Source organism: Notamacropus eugenii, chromosome 2 (genome assembly GCF_028372415.1).
Source record: "Notamacropus eugenii isolate mMacEug1 chromosome 2, mMacEug1.pri_v2, whole genome shotgun sequence".
Lineage (NCBI taxonomy): Eukaryota > Metazoa > Chordata > Mammalia > Diprotodontia > Macropodidae > Notamacropus > Notamacropus eugenii.
This window is the reverse complement of record NC_092873.1, coordinates 461216255-461238261: the sequence shown is the minus strand read 5'-3', so window position 1 is coordinate 461238261 and position 22007 is coordinate 461216255. Positions and strand designations below refer to the sequence as shown.

General features: G+C 38.7%; 1 protein-coding gene across 5 annotated transcripts in view; it reads left to right on the top strand.

The window, feature by feature from the left end:
• The window catches only part of RGL1 (ral guanine nucleotide dissociation stimulator like 1), a 272674-nt gene that overhangs the window by 170110 nt on the left and 80557 nt on the right, over positions 1-22007 (top strand). For all 5 annotated transcript variants that reach the window (XM_072648405.1, XM_072648406.1, XM_072648408.1 and 2 more), the window contains one exon: positions 15679-15756. In XM_072648405.1, the coding sequence (XP_072504506.1) occupies positions 15679-15756 (78 nt within the window). The remainder of the gene's footprint in view (positions 1-15678; positions 15757-22007) is intronic.

Sequence of the window (22007 nt, the reverse complement as noted above, 5' to 3'; positions counted from 1 at the left end):
CAATTCATATTCATCTTGGAGGCTTTTGATGTAGGAGCTTTGACTCTGCTGTCCTCCTCTGATGGTATGCCCTGATCTTCCTTGTCACCAAAGTGAGATTCTGTAGTCTGAGTTCTTTTATAATGTTTACTCATCTTCCCAGCCACACACTTGACTTTCTCACTCTTTGTCAAGATAAGACTCTGCTTCCAGTGGGAGTGGGGATTGGGTTGCATGTACTATCCCAGGCTTCAGGGATTTTGTATCATCCACTCAATCTCCCATCATTTGCAGGCCCAGAGCTCCAGAAGCAACCTCTCTACTGTTTCAGCTCCTGCTATTAGCACTGCTGCTGCCACCACCACCACCACCACCACCACCACCACCACTACTTTGGGGCTGGGGCTGGACTCAGCCAGACCATGTGCTCCTCTTCCACCCAGGTCCCACAGAGGTGTCCCATTGACCTTTTTAGTATTTATGGGTTGAGAAATTTGGAAACTGCCACAGCTGGCAATGATGCATTCTCCCGAGGTCTGCTCCAGCCTGTCTGTGCTGGTGCAGCCCACGCTGGACTGCACTTCGCTCCCTGTCTGGTATGAAAGACTCTTCCTGTTGACTTTCCAGGTTGTCTTGGGCTGGGGATTTGTTTCACACTGTCATTTTGTGGGTCCTGTAGCTCTAGAATTTGTTCAGTCATTTTTTTACAGGTATTACTCCACTATCTTGGCCTAGCATCTTCTTTCTTAAGAGAGACCTGTAAAGTTGAAGGATGCACTGATGGAATGAGAGAACAAGTGTTTTTTTCACCAACTCTTGTGTCTGCACATTTCACACTTTTAAAGTAAATTTATGCAGCTTTATTATTTTTTTTAAAGGATACAAGTAGGCTAATGGAGAAAAGAAATTGGGGACATGGGGGAAAAGGAAAAACATCAACTACAAATTTATATTTTGTTTTGGATCTGGTGATGTTTTTTTTGCTGACTACATTGACAATAGGTCAATAGGCTAATACATGTATATTCCAGCTGTTCATAATAAATAAGGCTAGCACACGGGAACTGGTTTGTTTAGTCTGTGACTCACACCCATGTAAGCTTATATTTACTTTTTTTTCCTAAAAGAGGTTTCTTAGTGGCAAAAATTAGACTTTTTGAGTTAAAAATATGAAATTGATTGGCAACTTAAGGATAAGATATATATTTAATTTGAAATGTAATTTTAAGAAAAATTAGTCATCTCAATTTATGATTGTGGGGGCTATGTATTCCTCCTCGAGCTAATACACTGTCTAAGCAGATGAGTTCAAAGAACCACATTCTGCATGCTGCTTCACTTGTGGTTCTGGTTCTGGTTGTTGTCCTTCATCTTCAAAGAGGACCAAAATGACATCACTATGATAAAGTGAAATTTCATTGTGTCTGCCTGTGGCTGATCAGACCAGTGCGAGCTTGGAATGCTCTACCATAAGTTGGACACAGATAATCTGTGTGAATATTTGGGGTGGATATCCCAAATCTGCGCATCCTGGGTTTACTTTGTGCTGTCTCAATTCTGCTTTGCTCAAAGAACACAGCACCTTTTCTGATGTGGGCACTCCATGCTGAGTGGTCTTGTGCCAGTGTTTCCCATGTTGCACAGTTAAATCCAAAGTTCTTGAGAGAGACCTTGAGAGTGTCCTTGTATCACTTCTTTTGACCATCATGTGCCCCATGCAAGTTCTCCATAAAATAGTCTTTTTGGCAAGTGTACATTTGACATTTGAAAATGTGGCCAGCCCATCGGAGTTGCACTCTCTGAAGCATAGTTTCAATACTTGGCAGTTCAGCTTGAGCAAGGACTTCAGTGTCTGGTGCCTTATCCTGCCAGGTGATCCTCAGAATCTTCCTAAGATAGTTCAAATGGAAATGATTCAGTTTCCTGGCATAGCACTGGTAGACTGTCCATGTTTCACAAGCATACAACAATGAGGTCAGCACAACAGCCCTGTAGACCTTCAATTTGGTAGTCAGTCTAATACCTCTTCTCTCCCAAACTTTTCTTCAGAACCTCCCAAACACTGAGCTAGCTCTGGCAATGAGTGCATTAACCTCATTGTCAATGTGTACATCCCTGGAAAGTACACTTCCAAGGTAGGTGAACTTATCCACAGCATTCAAAACTTCTCCATTTGTTGTAACCAATGGTTCCATATATGAATGGTGTGGTGATGGAGCACCTGTGTTTTCTTAGTGTTAATTATTAGGCCAAAATAAGCACAGGCAGCATAGAATTGATCCATACTTTGTTATGTATCAGCTTCAGAGGCTGCATTGAGTGCACAATCATCTGCAAACATAAAATCATGCACCAGCACTCCCTCCACTTTGGTCTTGGCTTGTAGCCTTTTCAAATCAAAGAACTTGCCATTTGTATGGTAGTTGACCTTGATGCCGTGTTCATCCTTGTTGCAAGCATTTGTCAACATGGCTGAAAACATCATGCTAAAAAGCATGGGAGCAAGCACACAGCTCTGTTTCACTTCATTGGTCACTGGGAAGGCACGAGAGCATTGTCCATTATCTAGAACCTGAGCAAACATGCCATCATGAATTTGATGTACAATATTGATGAACTTCTCCAGCAACCAAATTTTGACCTAATTTTCCATAAGTCCTCATGATTAACAGTGTCAAAGGCCTTGGTCAGACCTACAAACATTGTATACAGAACTCTGTTCTGCTCCTGGCATTTCTCCTGGAGTTGTCAGGCAACAAACACCATATCGACTGTTCCTTGACCCTTTCTGAAGCCACACTGGCTCTCAGTTATATGACCATCTTCCAGGTGAAGGATCAGCCTATTAAGGAGGACTCTAGCAATAATTCTGCCAGCAGTGATTAAGAGAAAGATCCCCTTGTGATTGTTGCAGGACAATCTATTCCCTTTACCCCTATAGAGATGGACAATGGAGGCATCCTTGAACTCCTGGGGGATAACGTCCTCTTGCCATATAACCTGGAAAATTTCAGTCAGCTTTTGTATGAGCAATGGTCCCCCTACCTTGTAAATCTCAGCTGGAATAGAATCGGCACCAGGTGCTTTGCCACATGAAAGGAGCCTAATGGCCATCAAAACCCCTTCTTCAGTTGGAAGTTCAGCTAAGGAGGCTGGTAGGTGGTGCAAAGGATAGAGCAATGTCCCTGTAGTCAAATGTGACCTCAGATACTTCCTAGCTGTTTGATCATGGGCAAGAGAGACTTCACTTGTGAGAACATACTGAACCTCTCCATGCAGGAAAGACAGAACTTGGCAGAAGAATTAATTTTCCTTAAGTTCTTTGAAGTTCAAATTTGCCAGTATTTATACATACCTTTATTTCCTTTTACAGGACAAATCTTTAACTTGTCTCTGAATGAAATCAGTCACGTCAGCAATGTGCCCAGCATTGTGGTAGGCACCATATGGAACATAAAAGAAGTATAAGACATGGTACCTATCTTTAGGGAGCTTGGAATTTTGTTGAGGAGACAAGACTTACATGAATCAATTAGAAAACAGTGTAAGAAAGTATAAAATCAAAATCTAAATTACATGGTACATTCTAAAATAGTGGTTCCCAGTCTATCATTAGAGACTCTGAGATGGAGTGTGTATGTGTATGGGGGGCGGGGCAGGATACACAGAATGGTCTATGAATCCATATGTGTATTAAGTATGGCCATTTAGAAGACTTAATAAAAAATGTCTTCCACATATTACTGTTTTTAAGCACACATAAGTGATGTTATGATTAATTTAATTTAAAAGGACTACTGAATTCACAGTAGCCTTTTGTCATTACATCATTTTTCAACCAGTAGATATTAATAGTAAAATTGCTAACATGTGGGGGAGTCTGAAAATATTTTTTGATGCTAAAAGGGGTTCCTCATACTAAAAACGATTATAAACTGTTGGTCTGGAAGAACTGTAGGTGTGCAGAGGAGAGCTGTCATTGACTTGTTTTTCTCCTGTAGAAATCACATTGGCTTATGGCAGTCATGTTTGTGTACAAATCAGAAAAATGTCTATTTCTCTCTAGCTACATTTTCTACCCACACCTGAGGCTTTATGGGTAGAGGTGAATTATTCCCTTGAGTTTGACCAGTGTGTGAATTCTGAGAAATGCTGAGAACTTAAATGAGGTCCTTGGATTTTAAAAAATATCTCTATAATTAAGCCTTGAGAAATTAAGGTGCAAACTAGCCTTCTCCAAACATGTATTTGAAATCCTATTTCCGACAGCAAATCATTGTTGATTTGTTTATGGATCCCTGCATATAAATCTCTTCTATTTCCTTTGATTTCTCTGCAGTAGTTGATTTACCTTTTATGAAAGGAACAATGCAAAATTATTCGAGCCTTAACCAGTGAGGAAGGGATGGAAGGCAGATGTTGCTACACTTGTACCTCTCACTCTTCAATTGTAATAACAAGAGAAATCCCCATGCTTATTTGAAGTCAAGGTCAAGATTTACTTTCAAGCGTTCAGAGCAGATGGCTTATCTCACAGAGAATTTGAATTTGACTCCCATGCTGCTTTTTTCCCTTCTGATAGCTTCTCTTTGCCAGGACTATTGGGAATCCATTAATGAACAGTGAGATCACTTGCTTTGGGGGGGTGGGGGGGAGTGGTTAAGACAGGGAAGCCCATGTTGTTGTTCTCTTAGACTGATTCACAAATCACAGGGAGCTCTGTTTCCTGTGCAAAATTCTCTTCATGGATCAGAGTTAATTTTAGATCTTACTGGCTTCCTTTTAGCCTAAGAGGAAGCTCTTGTGTTATGGGTTAGCTTTTTTCCTCCTTTCATTTTTTTTTAACTTCAAACATTTTAAATCTATTCTCCCACTGCCTGCGACCTCAGTAAGATAGCTGGACACCCTTGGTTATTTGAAGCCTTAAATGAAGAAATAAAGAGATTTTTTGAGCACTGGGCAGGCACAAGTATTGTTTAAGTAAATAATTTGATACAATTCTCAGCCTAGGCTAAGGCAACTCTTAAAATCACTTTGTAGCTAGCTGTCCTTTAGGTTAATGTTTCTTGGTATTTTTCCTTTCTTTGTTTCTTTCTATGCATTCATCATCATGGGACACAGTTTCCTAGTTTCCTAGTGTCAAAAGTGATCAGATACAGTAAGAGGAAAATACGCATCTCAGGATGAAAACCAGATTTTGCAGGATTATTTATGCCAGTCAGTTCCCAGTTTGGAAAACATTGATTTTATGTCCTAAATTACCTTCCTAATTTCAAAGGGAGTCCTAATTCTGAGCTTGAGTGTTATTAGCAGGATGAGGAAGGTTAATGTATTCCCTGGTGTGAGACTACTAGTTATTGCAATGGCTTGTTCTAAATATAAGCTCAGAATTTGCAGAGGAGACAGTTTTTGTTGGGGGCAGTGTATTCAACACCATCCATTGTATGCAAGACAGGAAGAAGTGCCCTTCTGGTTTTTAAATAGTGCTTTCCATTTATTAGATACATGGTTTTCTGGGCAACGAATGGAATCCAGATTTCCTGTTTCCAAGTTGAAAATGGTAGAGGGTAGAAGGTAAAATGTTTAAGGTGCATCCCGTTTCAGTGAAGGAACAACCTTCAAGTGGGTTAAGAAGATCATTAATCATCTTTATTTCTGCTGCCTTTAATGATCGTGCTTGGTATCTATGGTGCCTGAGATGTGCTAGGAATCCCCAGACAGCTATGGGTGAGTTACTTGATCACTAATTAAGCCAAAGGAACCAGTAGGAGAATATTTCATGAAACTGACCATTTGATACATGGTAGGGTTGAGTCTTCATGGACCAAGTGTTTAGCCTTAGTATAAGTAATTATCTTTACTCTCTTTCATGAGCAAAGACTAATTCTAATGAGCCCCTTAATCAAGCCAGTTTGTTCATAAATATCTTGGTTGGTCACAAGGTGGAACTAGATACGGGCCCATGAATGGTTTTAGACAAATATTCACCTGTATGAACCTGGGAATACACAAGCACCCCCTTTCACAGTGCTTTGTTGAATTAATATTTCTATAAAAAATAGCTTGCTTTTTGGAAAAGAAACCAATTCTGCATAAACGCAATGGTCCTAAAGAAGAAATTGGGCCTCTATTGAAGCTAGACTCTAGTTGTGAGCTAGAGGAAGTTACTTTCGTTTCTACAGACTGTCTGTTACAGGCACCAAAAATAATGTTTCCTTTTCCTTTAGGAATTTTAGTTTATTTTACAGGGAAATTCATTTTCTGGCATCCTGTATGCTGTTACCTACAATCTCATGTCATCAATATAAATTTAAAAAAAATTTTTTAATCAAAACTTCCTTTTCTTTGAGGGCTCTGGAATAGTAGTCAAACTATTAGAAATATAATTTTAAAATATACCTTTAAAACATATTTCAATTCTATACATTCTTGTTCAGATCTATGAATTAATTATATAGGAAACATTCTGTGTAGGAATTTCGTATACTGTATGTAGATAGCAGCACATCTATAACTTAGAATTTTAAAGAGTTGCTTAGGGACACTGAGAAGTCACGTAACTTGGCTAGCATCACACAACCACAGTATGTCAGGAGCCTGACTTGAATTCAGGTCTTTCTGACCTGAAATCCAAGACCAGCCCTCTATTTCCCCCCATCCTATTGTCTCTCCATTCAGTCTTCTTCAGAAGGAAGATCTGGCCCAGAATTATAGGGCCTAATTTCCTATATTTTTTTCCTATTTTTCCTATAGAATGCACTCCAGTTAAGTTTTTTAAAAATTGAATTTAAGCAAATTAAATTCTTCATGTTATTCTGGAGTTTGAATAAGTTCTTAGGTGATAACATTTTGTAGCAAGAAACCTCAGTGTCCATAACATAACCTTCCTACCTTTCCTTTAACTAGATGCCATGGTTGTTTAGGTCTCCATTCCTGTTTGTCTGCAGTCATAGTTGAACATGAATGTTAGAGGAGAGTACTCTGGGGAGCAGCTATTAGAAACTGATATTTGATATGTTCTCCCTTTAGGACAGTGAATTTCAAAATATGATTACTGGAGATTCACAAGGTCAGCTTTCATGGACTTGCCTCTTTTTGTTTTTCCCATGAGTCAATTCTGTATTTCTACTATAAAGAAAACAGACATCAAATCATTAGTGTTTCATTTGACAAAACACTTTTATTTTAAATTGGATGAATCTTTTCTCTCTAGTGCCTAAAAGATGGTCTTGAATATAGTAGGTACCTAATAAATAGTGGATGAATTGAATTAGGCACATAAGTTGATAGTTCCTTCATGGGCTCTTTTGCCCCCACCATAGTGGTGGGTGTATAACAAAAGTTGAGAATTAGTGCTCTATGAATCCAAGATGCTCATCCCATGTAACCTAATGGAGACAGCTCTCAGGAAATCTTAGTACCACCCCCATTTCCTTCCAAGTTTATGGATATCCTGGCAAGAGTGAAAATTCCTTGGAAAACCAGGATCTTTTCTAAAGGGTTTTTTCCCCCTGCTTATCATAAAGGATAAGTTTAAATAGCATTTCCTGCCCAAGCACTGATGACCCTTAGACAGGAAAGAACTGATGGATGATGTACATATGGTAGTAAAAATTATTTTTTAAAGTTGGGCTTTTTAGCTACAGAGACAATTTTTAAAAATGAAACTAAATAGATTATTTGGAGACAGCTCATGAATTAGACGAAATGATGGGGAAATAATGAGAAGAGTTACATGTGTAGATTTTGAAATGTCTCTAACACAGAAATGAGGATTCAGACTTTAACGTATCAGAAAGGTTTCTTGCTTTTATTACTCTGCCTGTGACAGAACAGTGAAAAGTAATTGTTTTACACATGAAATGATTGAAGACATAGAGAGCTCCACAGTAATTCACACTTCATTTAACTGTCAGTTATAGTCTAACAGTCTATTAGAAGCAGTATATTCAACATGAGACAGGAAGGTAAGATTCATCTCTCAGGAGAGGGTCTCCTAAAGTCTGGTATACATGGACTCAGCCTCCCTCAGTCAGGGTGCTGAGAAACAAGGCACATGAACGTTTACTATGTGCTTAGTTTAAATAGCATGCTTTTTGCAGCCATGAGAGAGAGATGAACTGAACTCAGGAAAAGAGGACTAAATCAAAGGGCCAGGTTTATCCACAGCATGCTAAAAAGCTGGACTTTTTCCTCTATGCAACTACATGACATTACTATGCATTAACTAGAAATGTTTAATTTGCTATATTAGTTAGGTAAGAAGGTTAAGACTGAAGGAAAAATTAATAAAAATTATTTTTTATCAATAGAAATGATAAATGAAGGAAAATAATAGAACTCCCTTTTGTGCTGATTTAGTTGTTTTTTGCAAATGTTGATCTGTTTCTGTACAATAGACTAGATTCCTGCCATATAACCCTGGGAATATCCAGGTTGTTGTTGTTTTTAAATGTGGGAGAGGAAAACAACAGTATATAGTATAAACCAATAGGACATAATAATACCAACCTATCAGATATACAGACAAAAGCCACAAACTCGAAAGTGATTCCTTTGTGCTAAGAGAGAAAACTGAGACAAAGAAACTTGGAATGATTGCCTCAAGACCCCCATGTAAAGTGAGCAGCAGTGCCCTTACTCCTAGTGCAGAGCCAACTGTTAGTCCTAGGATATCTCAAGTCTTAAAATTTATTCTTTAAAACTCTATGGACACCCCACAATTGTGCTTGCATGTGGCACATGGACACACACAATATGTGGTGTACACACACACGTACACACAAAGTTTCTTTTGCTTTCACCTGTTTTTGTAACAGCAGTTGGAGAGTGTTAGCAAGTAAAGTGTTTGGAATTAAAAACTGGTAATGAGAAGGAGGGGTCGCACACAGGTCCAAGAGCTGTAAGAATGCACAAAGTAGGCCAGAAGAAGAAAAACAGATGACAGGGATCTGGAGAGAAAACTATGTGAAATCCTATACCAAGAATGATAGTGATCATGCTTAAGAAATGACTGAATTGGGATGTGAAATGGGATGAGATGCAGAGGGGATAGGAGGAGGAAGACTCCATTTCTCTTTTCTTTGGCAAATGCTAAATGTTAAACTATTAGTCCTGCTTTTTTGGGTCTTCCTTTTAAAAGAGTGGGGCTGTGGGTGTTGCTGAGGTGAAAGCATGGTTCTGATTATTAATGGAAATTAAACTGTATTTTGTAGCTATTAAATAGAATAGGGAATCTTGGCTCTGCAAATGCACAGAATTTGTTTGCTGTTTAAGTGTGTTGTAGGTTGCTAAGGCTGTTTCAATAATATGGAAATACAACAGATGTTACAAAGTTAAAATAGACTCTGTAATGTCCTGCCTGTAGGCTAGGGTGACTGGCCTTTGCATCTCTGGAGGTACCTGAGAAACCATGTAATCTAACCCCTAATCCCTTGTACGGCTTTCCAGCAGTTGAACATCCAGCTTCTTTTGAACTCCTCTCTTAGGTTTTGTCTAAAATTTTATAGTCCAGTGACCCCTCCCCCCCCCCAGCTTTTCCAGTCCTTTACTTGTTCAATAACAGTGTCCTCTAGGGAAGTCACAGCTCAATCCCTGGTTCTGCCTAGAGTCTTCTAGTTCTTTCCTTTGTTAGCCTGTCTTTTCTCTCTAAGTAACCACAGATGCTGCAGGTGGCCATGTTCTTCAGGAGGGAGGCATGAAGCCATGACACATTCCCCAGGCATATCTGAGCAGACTGGAGGACTTTCTTAATTAATTAAAAAAATAGCATTTAGATAGAACTTTATAATAATGAGATTTTTAATTTTATTATTCATTTATAAAAAATAATGTTTAATTGTGCAGTATGTGGTATCCAAGAGTCTGAAGACCTGGCTCGAGTCTTCCTTCTCTCATTAATTAGCTCTGTGGCCCCAGAAGATGACTTAACCTCTCTGGTCCTCAGTTTCCTCATGTATAAAACAAAGGAATTGGGCTACATGACTTCTAAGGCACCTTCTGTCATAACATAATGTGCTTCTTATATATCGTTTGATCCTCACAACAACCTTGTCATTTAGGTACTATTATTATTTCCATTTTACAGATAAGGAAAATGAATCAGAGATGTTAGATGACTTGCTCCAGGGTTACAGAGCTAATGAACAGATGTCTGAGGCAAGGTTTGAACTTAGGTTTTCCTGGTTCTAAGTCCCACATGATATCCACTAGACAACCTCATTGTCTTTAGTCGGTAGGCTCCCCTCTCTCTTTTTCTGTTTTTGTTTTTTCTCTTACCCCGCCTCTCAAGCTTAGTTAAAATCGATGGTTTTCAAAGGTCAGAGTTTCTTGCTACAATTAAGCTTACCAAAAGTACAATTTCATAGATTATTGGCTTCCAGTGGGATTTCCCTATTCTTCTCACAGTCTCTGCTTTCCCAATAATACTCCCACAGCAGTCACACAAACACAGACACAGACAGAGCTTCTCTCACTGTCTTGTCCTTGTTCCCAGTTGTCTCATTGGGACACAGAAGAGCCTATGGAGGCTTGCTGCATTAGCCTCTCATCCCGCCTCCTTCTTTTCTTAGAAATTATTAGGTCAAAAAGCCCCTGTGCAGGGAGGGAGGCTCTCCCTGAAGCACAGAGTTTCAGAATTGAAAGGGACCTTAGTCTCTCTAAGACACTCTTGGCCTGCGTTTGTATTTTATACTGGGTCTCCTCCTGTTTCTTTCAGGCTAGAAAAGTAGCAGCCACAAACATTCTCAGCCCCAGTACAGATGCACTCATCAATTCTCATCTGCTTCATTTCTAACTTGGCTTCAGTTCCTAACATAGGAACTGTATTGCCCCCACATCGGCTCCAATAAAATCAGCCCATTTATTTCTGAGTCACAATTTTCTGCTTACCCATCAGAAATCAGTTAAATATTATCACTCCTTTCGTCATTATTATGGTCCAGTAAATAATTTCTCAGAATTAAATTTTGCAACTCCTTAGCAGAAATTTGACAGCCTGGGTGGCAACAGGGCATGGTAGAGAAAGCACTGTAGTGAGAGCCAGGAAAATTGGGTTCTTCTTCTTCAACTTGGCTGTGGGACCATGGGCAATCACTTGACATCTCTGGACCTTGTTGCCTTCCCTATAAACTGAATGGATTGGAAATGATTTCTAAAATTCCTTTCAGCTCCAACTTTCTTTGCTTCTGTCTTTTTTGTGTCTCATTGGTTAATAACTTTAATAACATTATCCCCACTTACAAGATAATTATATAGAAAACCAAAATTGCAGAGAATTTATATTTTTATTTGAATGTCTTGACTTTAAGGTGTCCAGTTTGTGACTAATAAACCTTTTTAAGAAGTTAGAGGTTTGATGTTTACTTTCAGGGGGAGTTTTGAATAGTTTTTTTGGGGGGAAGATCATTTTGACTATTCCATTTTATAAAACAAACCCATTTTATTTACCACGCTAGCTTAAATGAACTGAATTTGACTTTGAGGTTGTGGGGAATCTATGAGTAGGCCCAGAAAACCATGAAAGAAACTCTGATTCACCTGAAAACACTGCCAGGGTATGACTCTATGGTGGCCTGACCTCAGAATTTGAAATGCTTGGACTCTTAGCACCAGAATTCATGTGATTTAATTTGAGAACTTATGGTACTTCCAGAGAATGTTGCTGCATCTGGGAGATATTGTCATCATTTATCTGTAAAGTTCTTTGAGAATAAAAAGATGTTAATAGTGATAGAAATAATGTGCAGGTAACTGACAGGGGAACTCTGGAAGACTCAAGCTTCAAGGTGCTTTCCACTTTTCACCTTTTCCCTGCTCGTTGATTTCCCTTAGAATCTTGACTCTGTGCTTCTAATAACTTTCTCCTGCTGTGCAGATTGTTATTAATATTTACAGTACATCTTCATGGTTTAGCCTAATGGCTAAACTGGATTAGAAGTCACAAGTCCGGGGTTTGAATCCTTCCTCTGACAACTGTGGACTTGTGTAACCCAAGAAAATCACTCAATTCCTCTGAACCTCACTTGCTTCTGTAATGGGAAGAGTGCTGATTTGTGGGTCAGAGAGCTTGGATTTGAATTCTTCTTTTGCCATTTAGCACCTAAGTGAACTTAAGTGTGTCATAGTCACTCTGAACCTCTATTTGCTCATATGTAAAATGGGTAGATTTTACACCTCAAGTCTCTTCTAGCTCTAAATTTGTGATCACATGAACTGGAAAATGATTGCTTTGGGGGAGCAAATGAGATATGATCAGGAAAATTAATGCTGTGAGAAACAAATGGGATAGCACATCTAAAGAGCTTGGCAAATGTTAAAGCACTATGTATTAGCTATCATTATACTCTCTCTCTATATCATTATCTATCATCTATCTATCTATCTATCTATCATCTATCTATCTATCTATCTATCTATCTATCTATCTATCCATCTATCTATCTATCTATCTATATCATTATACTCTACCCATCTCTCAGGATTGCTAGGATTAATGTCAATTCAACAAGCATTTATTCAGTGGCTACTATGTGGGAAATCACTGAATGAGGCAATGGGAATACAAGGTCAAAAATAAAGTAGTTCTTACCCTCAAGTACTTCTATTCTATTCACGAATACAGCATATGCATGTATCAGGACATATACAATATAGAAAAATAGTTTGGGGGGGCACTAGAAGCTGGGGGAAGCATTCAAGGTGGCCGAGTGGGGATTTGAACACAAATTTTTCTGTCCAGTGCTTTATCTTATAGACCAAGTAGCTCCCCAACTTGGTGTTTGAATAGAGACTAGGACAGAGTCCTAGTGAAGACAGGGAGAAGGAAAACCTGCAACCTCTTCCAAGAAAAGTGTTTGGAGCAGATCTATAATGTATTGATTTTTCTGATAGCTGTCTCTCTATTTATTTCTACTATGGCTCACTCCATTGCAAGGGTAAAAAAAATAAAACCTTGTCAGAAGTCCTTAGTCTAGAGAAAAACCTAAAATATATAAAACCCAACTCTATTATTTGAATAAGAAACAAATTATTTAATTGATATAATTCATGAGTCATAATAACTAGATAAACAATTTCCTAAGCACCAGCTGGACACCACCACAGTTTAGTGTAGCAATCACATTTCCCTCATAAAACCTGTTTGGAGACAGCTCAGGAACTTTCTTCACAACGATAGTGGTCAAAGACAGATTCCCCAAACACGGCTGTATATACCTCCTTGGTAAAGTCATTTCCTACTCCCCACTTTGCCCACATAGGGAGTGAATAAACCTTCCTCTGAAGGGTCCTTTTGTCTCATGATGTACACCTCGAAGTCCTGGAAGTCTGCTGCAGGAAGGAACAAAGAGGAACAGCTAGGGTGCGAAGCCTTGGAAAACATCTCTGGGAGGCCAATGAGGCCAGAAGGCTGATGATCCAAAGAGAGAAACAGGTGGATTAAGGGAGCCTGGGCGTTAGAACTGGGCTGTGCTGGGGCAATGCAATTTGAGATGGAGCCAGATGGATTGGCATTAAATCAAGCCAGAAGGGAGACTTTTATTTAATAAAAGATTTTATATCCTAGCAACAAGAGACCATAAGGCTATTTGAGCCTTAACATTATTAAATGGAAGACAGAAGAATGCATATTGTTTATAGACAATTAGAAACCAGGGACAGAAGCCTTATTCTCAAGGCTTTGGGCAGATTATGATGATATCTAACCTGATAAAATTTTTAAATTCTCCTTAGACAAAATGAGAATCTGAAATAGCATCATAATAGCATGAAGTATTAGATAATTTAAAGAATCTCCAGGACTTAGAATTAATTTATCCAATTAATGTCTCTTATGAATAAAGTAGTTATTATATACTTATAAGTATAATATTCTTACATTTAATCTAAAAGGAGAATTGACATCTAGGAGGACATTTTGGGTGATATTTAATATACTAAATTTGGAATTTCTAATTTTTGCTAAGGAAATTCATGGCCAAATGGAAGCAGAAAGTTAAATTATAATTGAGCAAATTTAGCCCAAATTTATTCTGCTTGATTGCAAAATAGATATTTACTTTGGGGCTTTAATAGTTCAGATAATCTAGATTTGTGGCCCAATTCACCATGTATTGACTTGGCTTATAGATTCTAATGCAGTAGGTTTGCCCTATGTGGTTTTAATGACCTTATTGTTGTGTCATTGACATTATTATCTCCATTATTATTGTCTATATTATGCATGACACTACCCAGAACACAGAGAAAAGTCATGCCACCTGCTCATTAGGAGCTTATATTGGCATACTTACTAGGTATATGATCCTGGGCAAGTCTTTCAACCTCTGTCTTTCTCAGTTTCCTCAGCTATAAAATGGAGACAGCATTAGCACCTACCTCACAGGATTGTTGTGAGAATCAAATGAAAAAAATGTTTGTAAAGGTACAGTGCCTGACATACAGTAAACACTCAATAAATGGTCATTCTCTTTCCCCTTATACTCCAAAACCAAACTAAAGCAGTTTGGTGTGTCCAGAATGACTTTGTTTGGAACTCATTTAAGATGGTAGAGTAATGGCTAAGGGAAACTTGAACCTCTTGGGAACAGCATTATCGGCCTCTCAGTTCCGAAGTCCCACAGTAGAGGTGGCAAGCACATTGAGACCCTGAATCAGATAAAAATGTAATTGAGGAACATTTAATAAAATAAATGCAAATATATTAGAAGATAGATAATGTTAATATGTAGTTTTCTAAATCCGTATTGCTAACAGGGATCCTTATATAAGTTTTGGTGGCACCCAGGTTCAATTTATGTTTGGCACCAGTCCTACAGCATGCTTCAAAAGGCTTAATAAGAAATCTGATGTCTTAGAATAATCATGTATTTCTTTTGGTAGGAGGAAAAGAATAGCTCTCTTCTAAGGTACCTTCATTTGCTAACGGAAATAAAGTGTTTTTTAAAAATAGATTTTAATTGGTTTTTTTTTTTATCATCTATGCTTCCCTCTGTCTCCCTCCCCCTTCATCTTTCCAGTGAACCATCCGTACAAGAAAGATTTTTTTAAAAGGAAGAAGAAAAAAAAAGGAAAAATCATTAGAACTAATCAACACAATGAAAAAATTCTGCCACCATTTGCAATATTGTTGTCATCAGTTGTTCACAGATACATGCCACCATACCCCTGAACACTGATTTTTACAAGGGGAGGGGGAGGTGTCTTCTTAGATATCTCCTTTCGAGCCAGTTTGTTCTTTCTAACTTTCTAATATTCAGATTTTATTCACTTTTGTTATTCTACTTTGTATCCAGTTCTATGTTTTTCCAGACTTCTTTGCATTCATCACACTCAGTAACATTTCATTGCATTCACGTGCCACAAAAATTCAGCGTTTAAAAAAACAAACAAAACAGCTCAGGATGCTATCATGTCCATAATACCATTAATGTAAAACAACAAAATTGAGGTAATTGCATATTTTGTTATATAATTTGGATATATTTCTTGAAACAGTTTTAAGTATAATGAGGTTATCATGACAACCTATTATTATTATTAAACTACTTAGATTTTTATAGCAAGATCCATAGTTCTATGGAATAAGTCATAGTTCAAAATACTTTAGCAATTTTTTCCAAGTATACCTATCATTCTGTTACAAAAACTGGATTGAGTTCTTTTCTGGAGCCAGTTGAATGTGTTCATTTTGTCATACAGGTATGGCAACCTGAAGAGCCCAAACTGTGAAGAAGACGGAAGCCAAAATTCATCAGAATGCAAGACAGTGCTCAGGAAGTAAGTATGGTGCACTTAAGGTTGCTACGGTGAACTTTCTGCCAGGAATGGAATGTCATCAGCATAGCTGCTTTTTTCTCTTCAAAACTATGATTTTATTTTTGGCTATACCTGATGATGTAAACCATAATGTTTGTTGTAACTCGCCATGGGTTCATCTTGAGGATAAAAGTGTAAAGTCAGACTGGACCTTAGCAAGTATTCACTTCTTCTATTGTGATCTGAGACTGGGATGAGGAAATCAGGTAGCTTTTAAATGAATTGAGTCTTTCCAGTGAAACTTTCTTATTTTATCTGGGGTGCTTAAAATGCACAGATCATTGGTTTACCTGTATTCAGACACTGAGAACCTTGATGCATTCCAGAGCTATAAATCAGTTTTGGATTGAGTGCAGTTTGGGATTAGCTGTGCCACTGCCTTGCTTCCATTAACATGAATTATTAAGGGATTACTGTGTATTATTAAGGAGAATCTTGGACAGTTGCCTTACAATTTTCTTATTTGTAGGAACGCCTTCCCTCTATTTCCCCTTTTGTCTTAGAATGGAGAGATCTGATGTCAGAGGATAACTTCAGATATCTGAGAAGGCAGATACCACACTGACATCTTTACAAATATAAACCACTTATGTATCACAAACCATTTCCCTCAGCCCCCAGCTTTCCAAGAACAACAAATTTGTACATTTTAAAAAGCTATTCTCTAAACTGCTAGAATGTACAATTCATGATTGGGGCTATGTCTTGTGGACACTTTATATCTTCCTTAGGATCTAGCCCAGTGTGTGGCACACAGAAGATGCTTTGTAAATTTTTGTTGAATGGATGACAGTAATATAGTTGAGATTAACCCCATGAGGCCTTAGAGACTGAAGATGATGAAAACTTATTCCTTAACCTAGAATCTGAGTTCTCTTCCGTGCTTTAAGACCAAAGTTATCAAAAAATTCTGCCTTACTGAGCTTACTTCCACCTTGAAACTAAGATTTGTAGCTATTTAAGACACTTTTTCTTTTCTACAGAAACACTGAACACTGAGATATTGACTAAGCAAGGGTAGATGAGTCAGTCCTTCAAAATGGTTCTGGCCATAGGAATCCATATATCCAGATAGCTTGGGCTTATGTACTCTTCAGAGTGAGTATTTATTCAAATAGCCAGGTATCAGGATAGCAGTGTTGTGAAAAACACTCAAAGCTTTTCAGTCTTCTCCTTCTTATTTTAAGTACAGCTAGGTTCTGGAAGAAACATTTAAGAAAATTGACTGTGTAGTGTGGATGAAGTCACGTTCATTATTTTTAATGCCCCATCATAAAACTTCATTCAACTTCACTGTATCCCAGGAAAATAGACAGTCAGAGCTCCAGAGTAAACTGCTAGTTTATATTTTAGAGCAAGTTGAGCCATTAACTAATAGCTCTCCAGTAGCACCCTTACGAGATCCACATTATCCCAGGGCTTTGTTCCTTTCCCAAAACCTCACAATGAGTCATTGGTAGGAGTTAAGTCTCCTAACCTGAGTGCTTTGTTCTGCTGTCTCCATTTCCAACCCGCTGATCTGGCTTCATTTTCCTTCTTTTATTATTTCATCTTGCCTCCCCTACATATGCTGCCCTTCTCAGATTTCTTTTGTTTCTGGTATAATTAGCCAGTTATATATCCCTCAGACAGGAACTGTAGGACAGTGTACATACAGGCTTGTATCTAAGATGTTTCCAGATTTCGTGTCCCTGGCCTCTGCTGTCTGATATGTCCAGCAATAGAAGGCTTCTCATTAAGGGTGACAGCAGCAAGTCTAAAAGTCACACACACAGTATTTTCCTTTTATAGTCACAACACATACTATTTAAAAATGGTAAAAATTGGTAAAATGTTGAAGATATTCAGAAGGTGCTAATACAGCATCAAGACTGGGAGCTGAGAGACTTGGGCCTTTGTTTCAGCTCGACCATAAACAAGTTATGTAACATCAGGTGGATCATTTAACTTCTTTGCCCCTTAGTTTCTTCATCTCTAACATCAGGGTGTTGGACTGGGTAGTATCTGAAGTCTCTGGTGGCCTGATTCTATCTGCTTATATCCTTAACATGTGGCTTGGTAGTAATCTATTTCATGCTTTCTCCCCTTTCTTTTATAAAGTTAAGCATCATATAGTTAGGAAAGTGACTTTCAGAAGTGCAAAAGGCCTTCTAGCAGTGAGGATAAGGCATTTGTTGAAAATTAAAGCTTTTTTCTAGGCTGGTTCCATTTTCCTTTTTACGTTATTCTATCTGTGCCTCTCCTATAGTGGCTTTTCTTGTGAATGGACTCTGATGTAACCATTTAGCTTAAAATACAAATATAATTTCCTCAGCTTGACATTTAAAACCCTCCAAAAATTTGGCCTCAGACTGCTTTTCCTGATTCATTTCACAGTTCTTCTCTTTTTGAACTCTGTGTCCCTATGGGCCAGTCAAACTGGCCATTTGCTTTTCCATGAACTTGACCTGCAATTTTCCACCTCCATGTCTTAGTACAGAGGCTCAGCTCAGGAGCCATTTCCCATAGAAAGTCTTTTTTCATTCCCCTAGTTGTTAATATTCCTTCCTTCCTTGTGTATGAGTATATGCGGTTTATTGGTATTCAAGGAGAACTAGCATCTCTGGGGGTGAGGGCTTGCCATGCCCTTTTCAGGGCTGCTCATCCACCTTTGGTATCCACCTGCCACTTAAGTCTCACCTGTGGTTCCAAGAAGCTGTAGCAGGTGCATCGACCTGCAGATGGACTAAACCAGGTTGAGGGTAACCAATGGGTCACAAAGCTGTATGTGAGTTTGGGGATATCCACCCCAAGCATATGAAGGACTTCCTTCAGTGGAATGGGCAGATGAGAACAATTTGTTCCAATAGCCATGAAGGCAACTGAAGCAGGTGCTTAGAACTCGGGGTCAGATGTTGAAGATGCCAAGGTTATCCACTGCATCTGGGGTCATTGCCAGACATCATGACTTTTGTCTTGCTACTGGACTATGGAAGAGAGTGAGGCTGAGGACCTTGTGCAGCTCTGCCTCACTTAATTCCAGTTCACCCCTGTGATGTCATTGGGCATCTTGGGAAATGAAGGACAAGGGACAATAATGCTCTCTCCTTCCTCAGATTATCTTGAAAGTATTTAGCTGTTTAGATGTTGTATCATCCTTTCCCATCCATTAGAATGGAAACTCCTTGAGGACAGGGACTGTTTTTCTATTTGTTTTTTGACTTTGTATTCCTCCAACTAACACAACACCTTAAGCATTCTGGGTATTTAATAAATGTTTGTTGGGTTGAATTTGAAGACATGCTGAAAGTAAACAGGTTCTTTGCCTTGCCCATCAATGACTGGTGATAACATAATTGATTGTTGCTGTCACATACACAGAGCATACCAAGGTTTTTGTCCCATGGTAAGCAAGGGCAACATTCCCCTTGTTTTCCTTTGGAAATAAATCCATGCTCTTGTGATTTCAGGTGGGAAACAGACAGCAGGATTCAATGAAATCTTAAGGAGTAAAACATTCTGTTTGAGGTTAGATGTCTCCAGAATAACAGACCAGAAAAATAAACACTGAATTGGGCTTAACTATAAGCAGAAAAATATCTAACTTTGGAGTGTTTTTCTAGCATTTGCTTTTAAAGCATAGAGCAAGTGTTGTACTATATAAAAGCTTATGTTTGCTTCTGCCTTCTGATGTATAGTACCTTATTAACAAATCTGTGAAGTACTTGGTCCAGCTGTTACCATTAGTTTCTTACAGATTAGGAAGCTGGCTCTCAGGTCTATGAAGTGAGTTTCCCAAGGTCCAGAACTAGTTAGTAAGAGAGCCAGGACTTGAAAATAGGTCTTATGGCTCCAGTTTTTCTACTTTGCTGAATTGCCACTCAGTTAAAAAGTTAATGCTTCTCTCTTCTTTTTCTAAACATCGACCTCTCTGTACCAGTTTATTGGGTAGGAAGTTAAAAGGAGAAGGAATAGATGCAATCCTGTAGAAAGTCACCACGGCACAGAAGCAGCATTCAAGATGAAAGATTGCTTTCTTGTGTTTTAGATGGAAACAAATTAATACATTTTAAAATTTAAAGCTATATCAAAGAGCTTCACAAAGATTTGTAATTCTAGTTGTTTTTCTCCTTTTGGGGATATGTACTGTATCAGAAAGCTTTAAAATGATCTGACTGAAGCAAGAATCCTCAAATGCTAAAGAAATCAGCTTCTGTGCCTTTAGGACATTAGGTTCTGTGCCAAATAGTGGACTCTGATAAGTTAACAAAAAGGAGAAAGAAGCTAGAATGAAATTCAGACTGATTGAAAGAACAAAGACACATTTACCCCAAAGATTTTGTTCTTGGGATCTTGAGCAATGAGGGGATTGGATATCTACAGGGTTAAATCATCTCTGCCTTAATTTCTTTCTAAACCTTACCATTCTCTATTGTAAGAATTGTTCCCCAGAGTTACTATTTCAATTTTACACACTCGTGTGTATGTGTGTGTGTATATATATATATATATATATATATATATATGTACATATGTGTGTGTGTGTATAGGTATGAATGAAATTGGAGATAATTAGCAGAGGTAAGGCACTAGCATTAAAGGAGAACAAGATTTCTAATTAGGAGGAAGGATTTTAGCTGGGCCTTGAAGGAAGCCAAGGAATTTAGGAAGTGGAAATGAGGAGGGAAAGCATTACATACATGGGATATAACCAGTGAAAAAGTTAGATTTGGGATATGGAGTGCTTTGTGCAAGAAAGAACAAAGAGGCCAGTGTCACTGGATCACACAGTACTTAGAATGGAGGAAGGTAGAAGTTTGGAAAGGCGAGAAGGGCCAGTTTATGAAGGGCTTTGAATGCCAAACACAGGATATTATATTTGATCCTAGAGTCAATAAGGAGCCTCTAGAGATTAATTTCATGGTCAGACCTGTGCTTTAGGAAAATCACTTTGACAGCTAAACACTGGAGTGGGGAGCGACTGGAGGTAGGGAGACTAAACCAGCAGGCTCGTGTGATAATTCAGCGGGAAGTGATGAGGATCTACATGAGGATGGTGGCAGTTTCAGAGGAGAGAGGGGGAGGACATGCTAGAAATGTTATGAAGGTAAAATCGACAGATTGGATGGGAAGGGTTAAAAAAGAGTGAGAAGTGGAGGAAGATAGCTAGGATATAAACGTGGGTGATTGTGAGGATGGTGTACCCTCGGCCGTAATAAGGCAGATATAAATATAAAAGTGGGAGGGTTTGGGGGAAAAATAACATTTTAGATATGTTGCATCCAGATTAAGATGTCCAATAGGCAGTTGCAAGATCAGGTCAGCAGAGAGGATGGGACAAAATAGAAAGGATTGAGAGTCATCCAATTAGGGTTGATAATTGAATGCATGGTAACTGATGAAATCACCAATTGAAATAGCATAGAGCAATAAGAAAAGAAGGCCCAGGACAAAGCTCTTGAGGAAATTTATCATTGTAGGTGTGTGTAGGTGTCATGTAAATCTAGAGAGAAGAAGGATCTGGCACTTAATAAATAAGAGATTCCACCTTTCCAGGGGCTCCTTTGGGTTATTTAGATACCTGGCTTGGGGTCCAAAAGGCTCAGCTCTGAAGGCTTCCAGAGAGAGGGGAAAGGAGAGGAGGGGAGAGGAGGAGAGGGAAAGAGAGGGAAGGGGAGGGAGATGGGATGGGGACAGGGATGGAGGGAGAGGAGAGAAAAGAGAGGTGTATAGCGTCTGGTGGCCATTTCCTTCTCCAGCTCATTTTACAGGATTAAGTGATTTGCCCAGGGTCACACAGCTAGTAAATATCTGAAGTCAGATCTGAACTCAGGAAGATAAGTCTTAGAAAGGTCCATAAGTTTCACTAGACTGCCTAAGGGGTCCATGACACAAAAGGAAAGGGAAACTTGCTTGTGTTCTTTGTCCATATAATCCCTGCACCTCTCATTAATTTCTAAACTGGGACGTTGTTCAAAGGTCACAGTACTTTTGGATCACAAGTAAGTCATAACGCCTGCTCTCTGCCTGTCTACTGTCTTCTACTATTGTGATACTCCCACAGAGGAGAAGGAATTAAGAGAAGAGAGACTGGTGGCCAAGATCTTAGAACTCCTGAGTTGCAGTGTACCCCAGAAGCTGCCATATGATTCAATTCCACCTCGCCTTCCAAAACATGAATCTCCTTTACAATATTCTTGATAAGTGATTATCATCTTTTTTGTTTTAGTTCT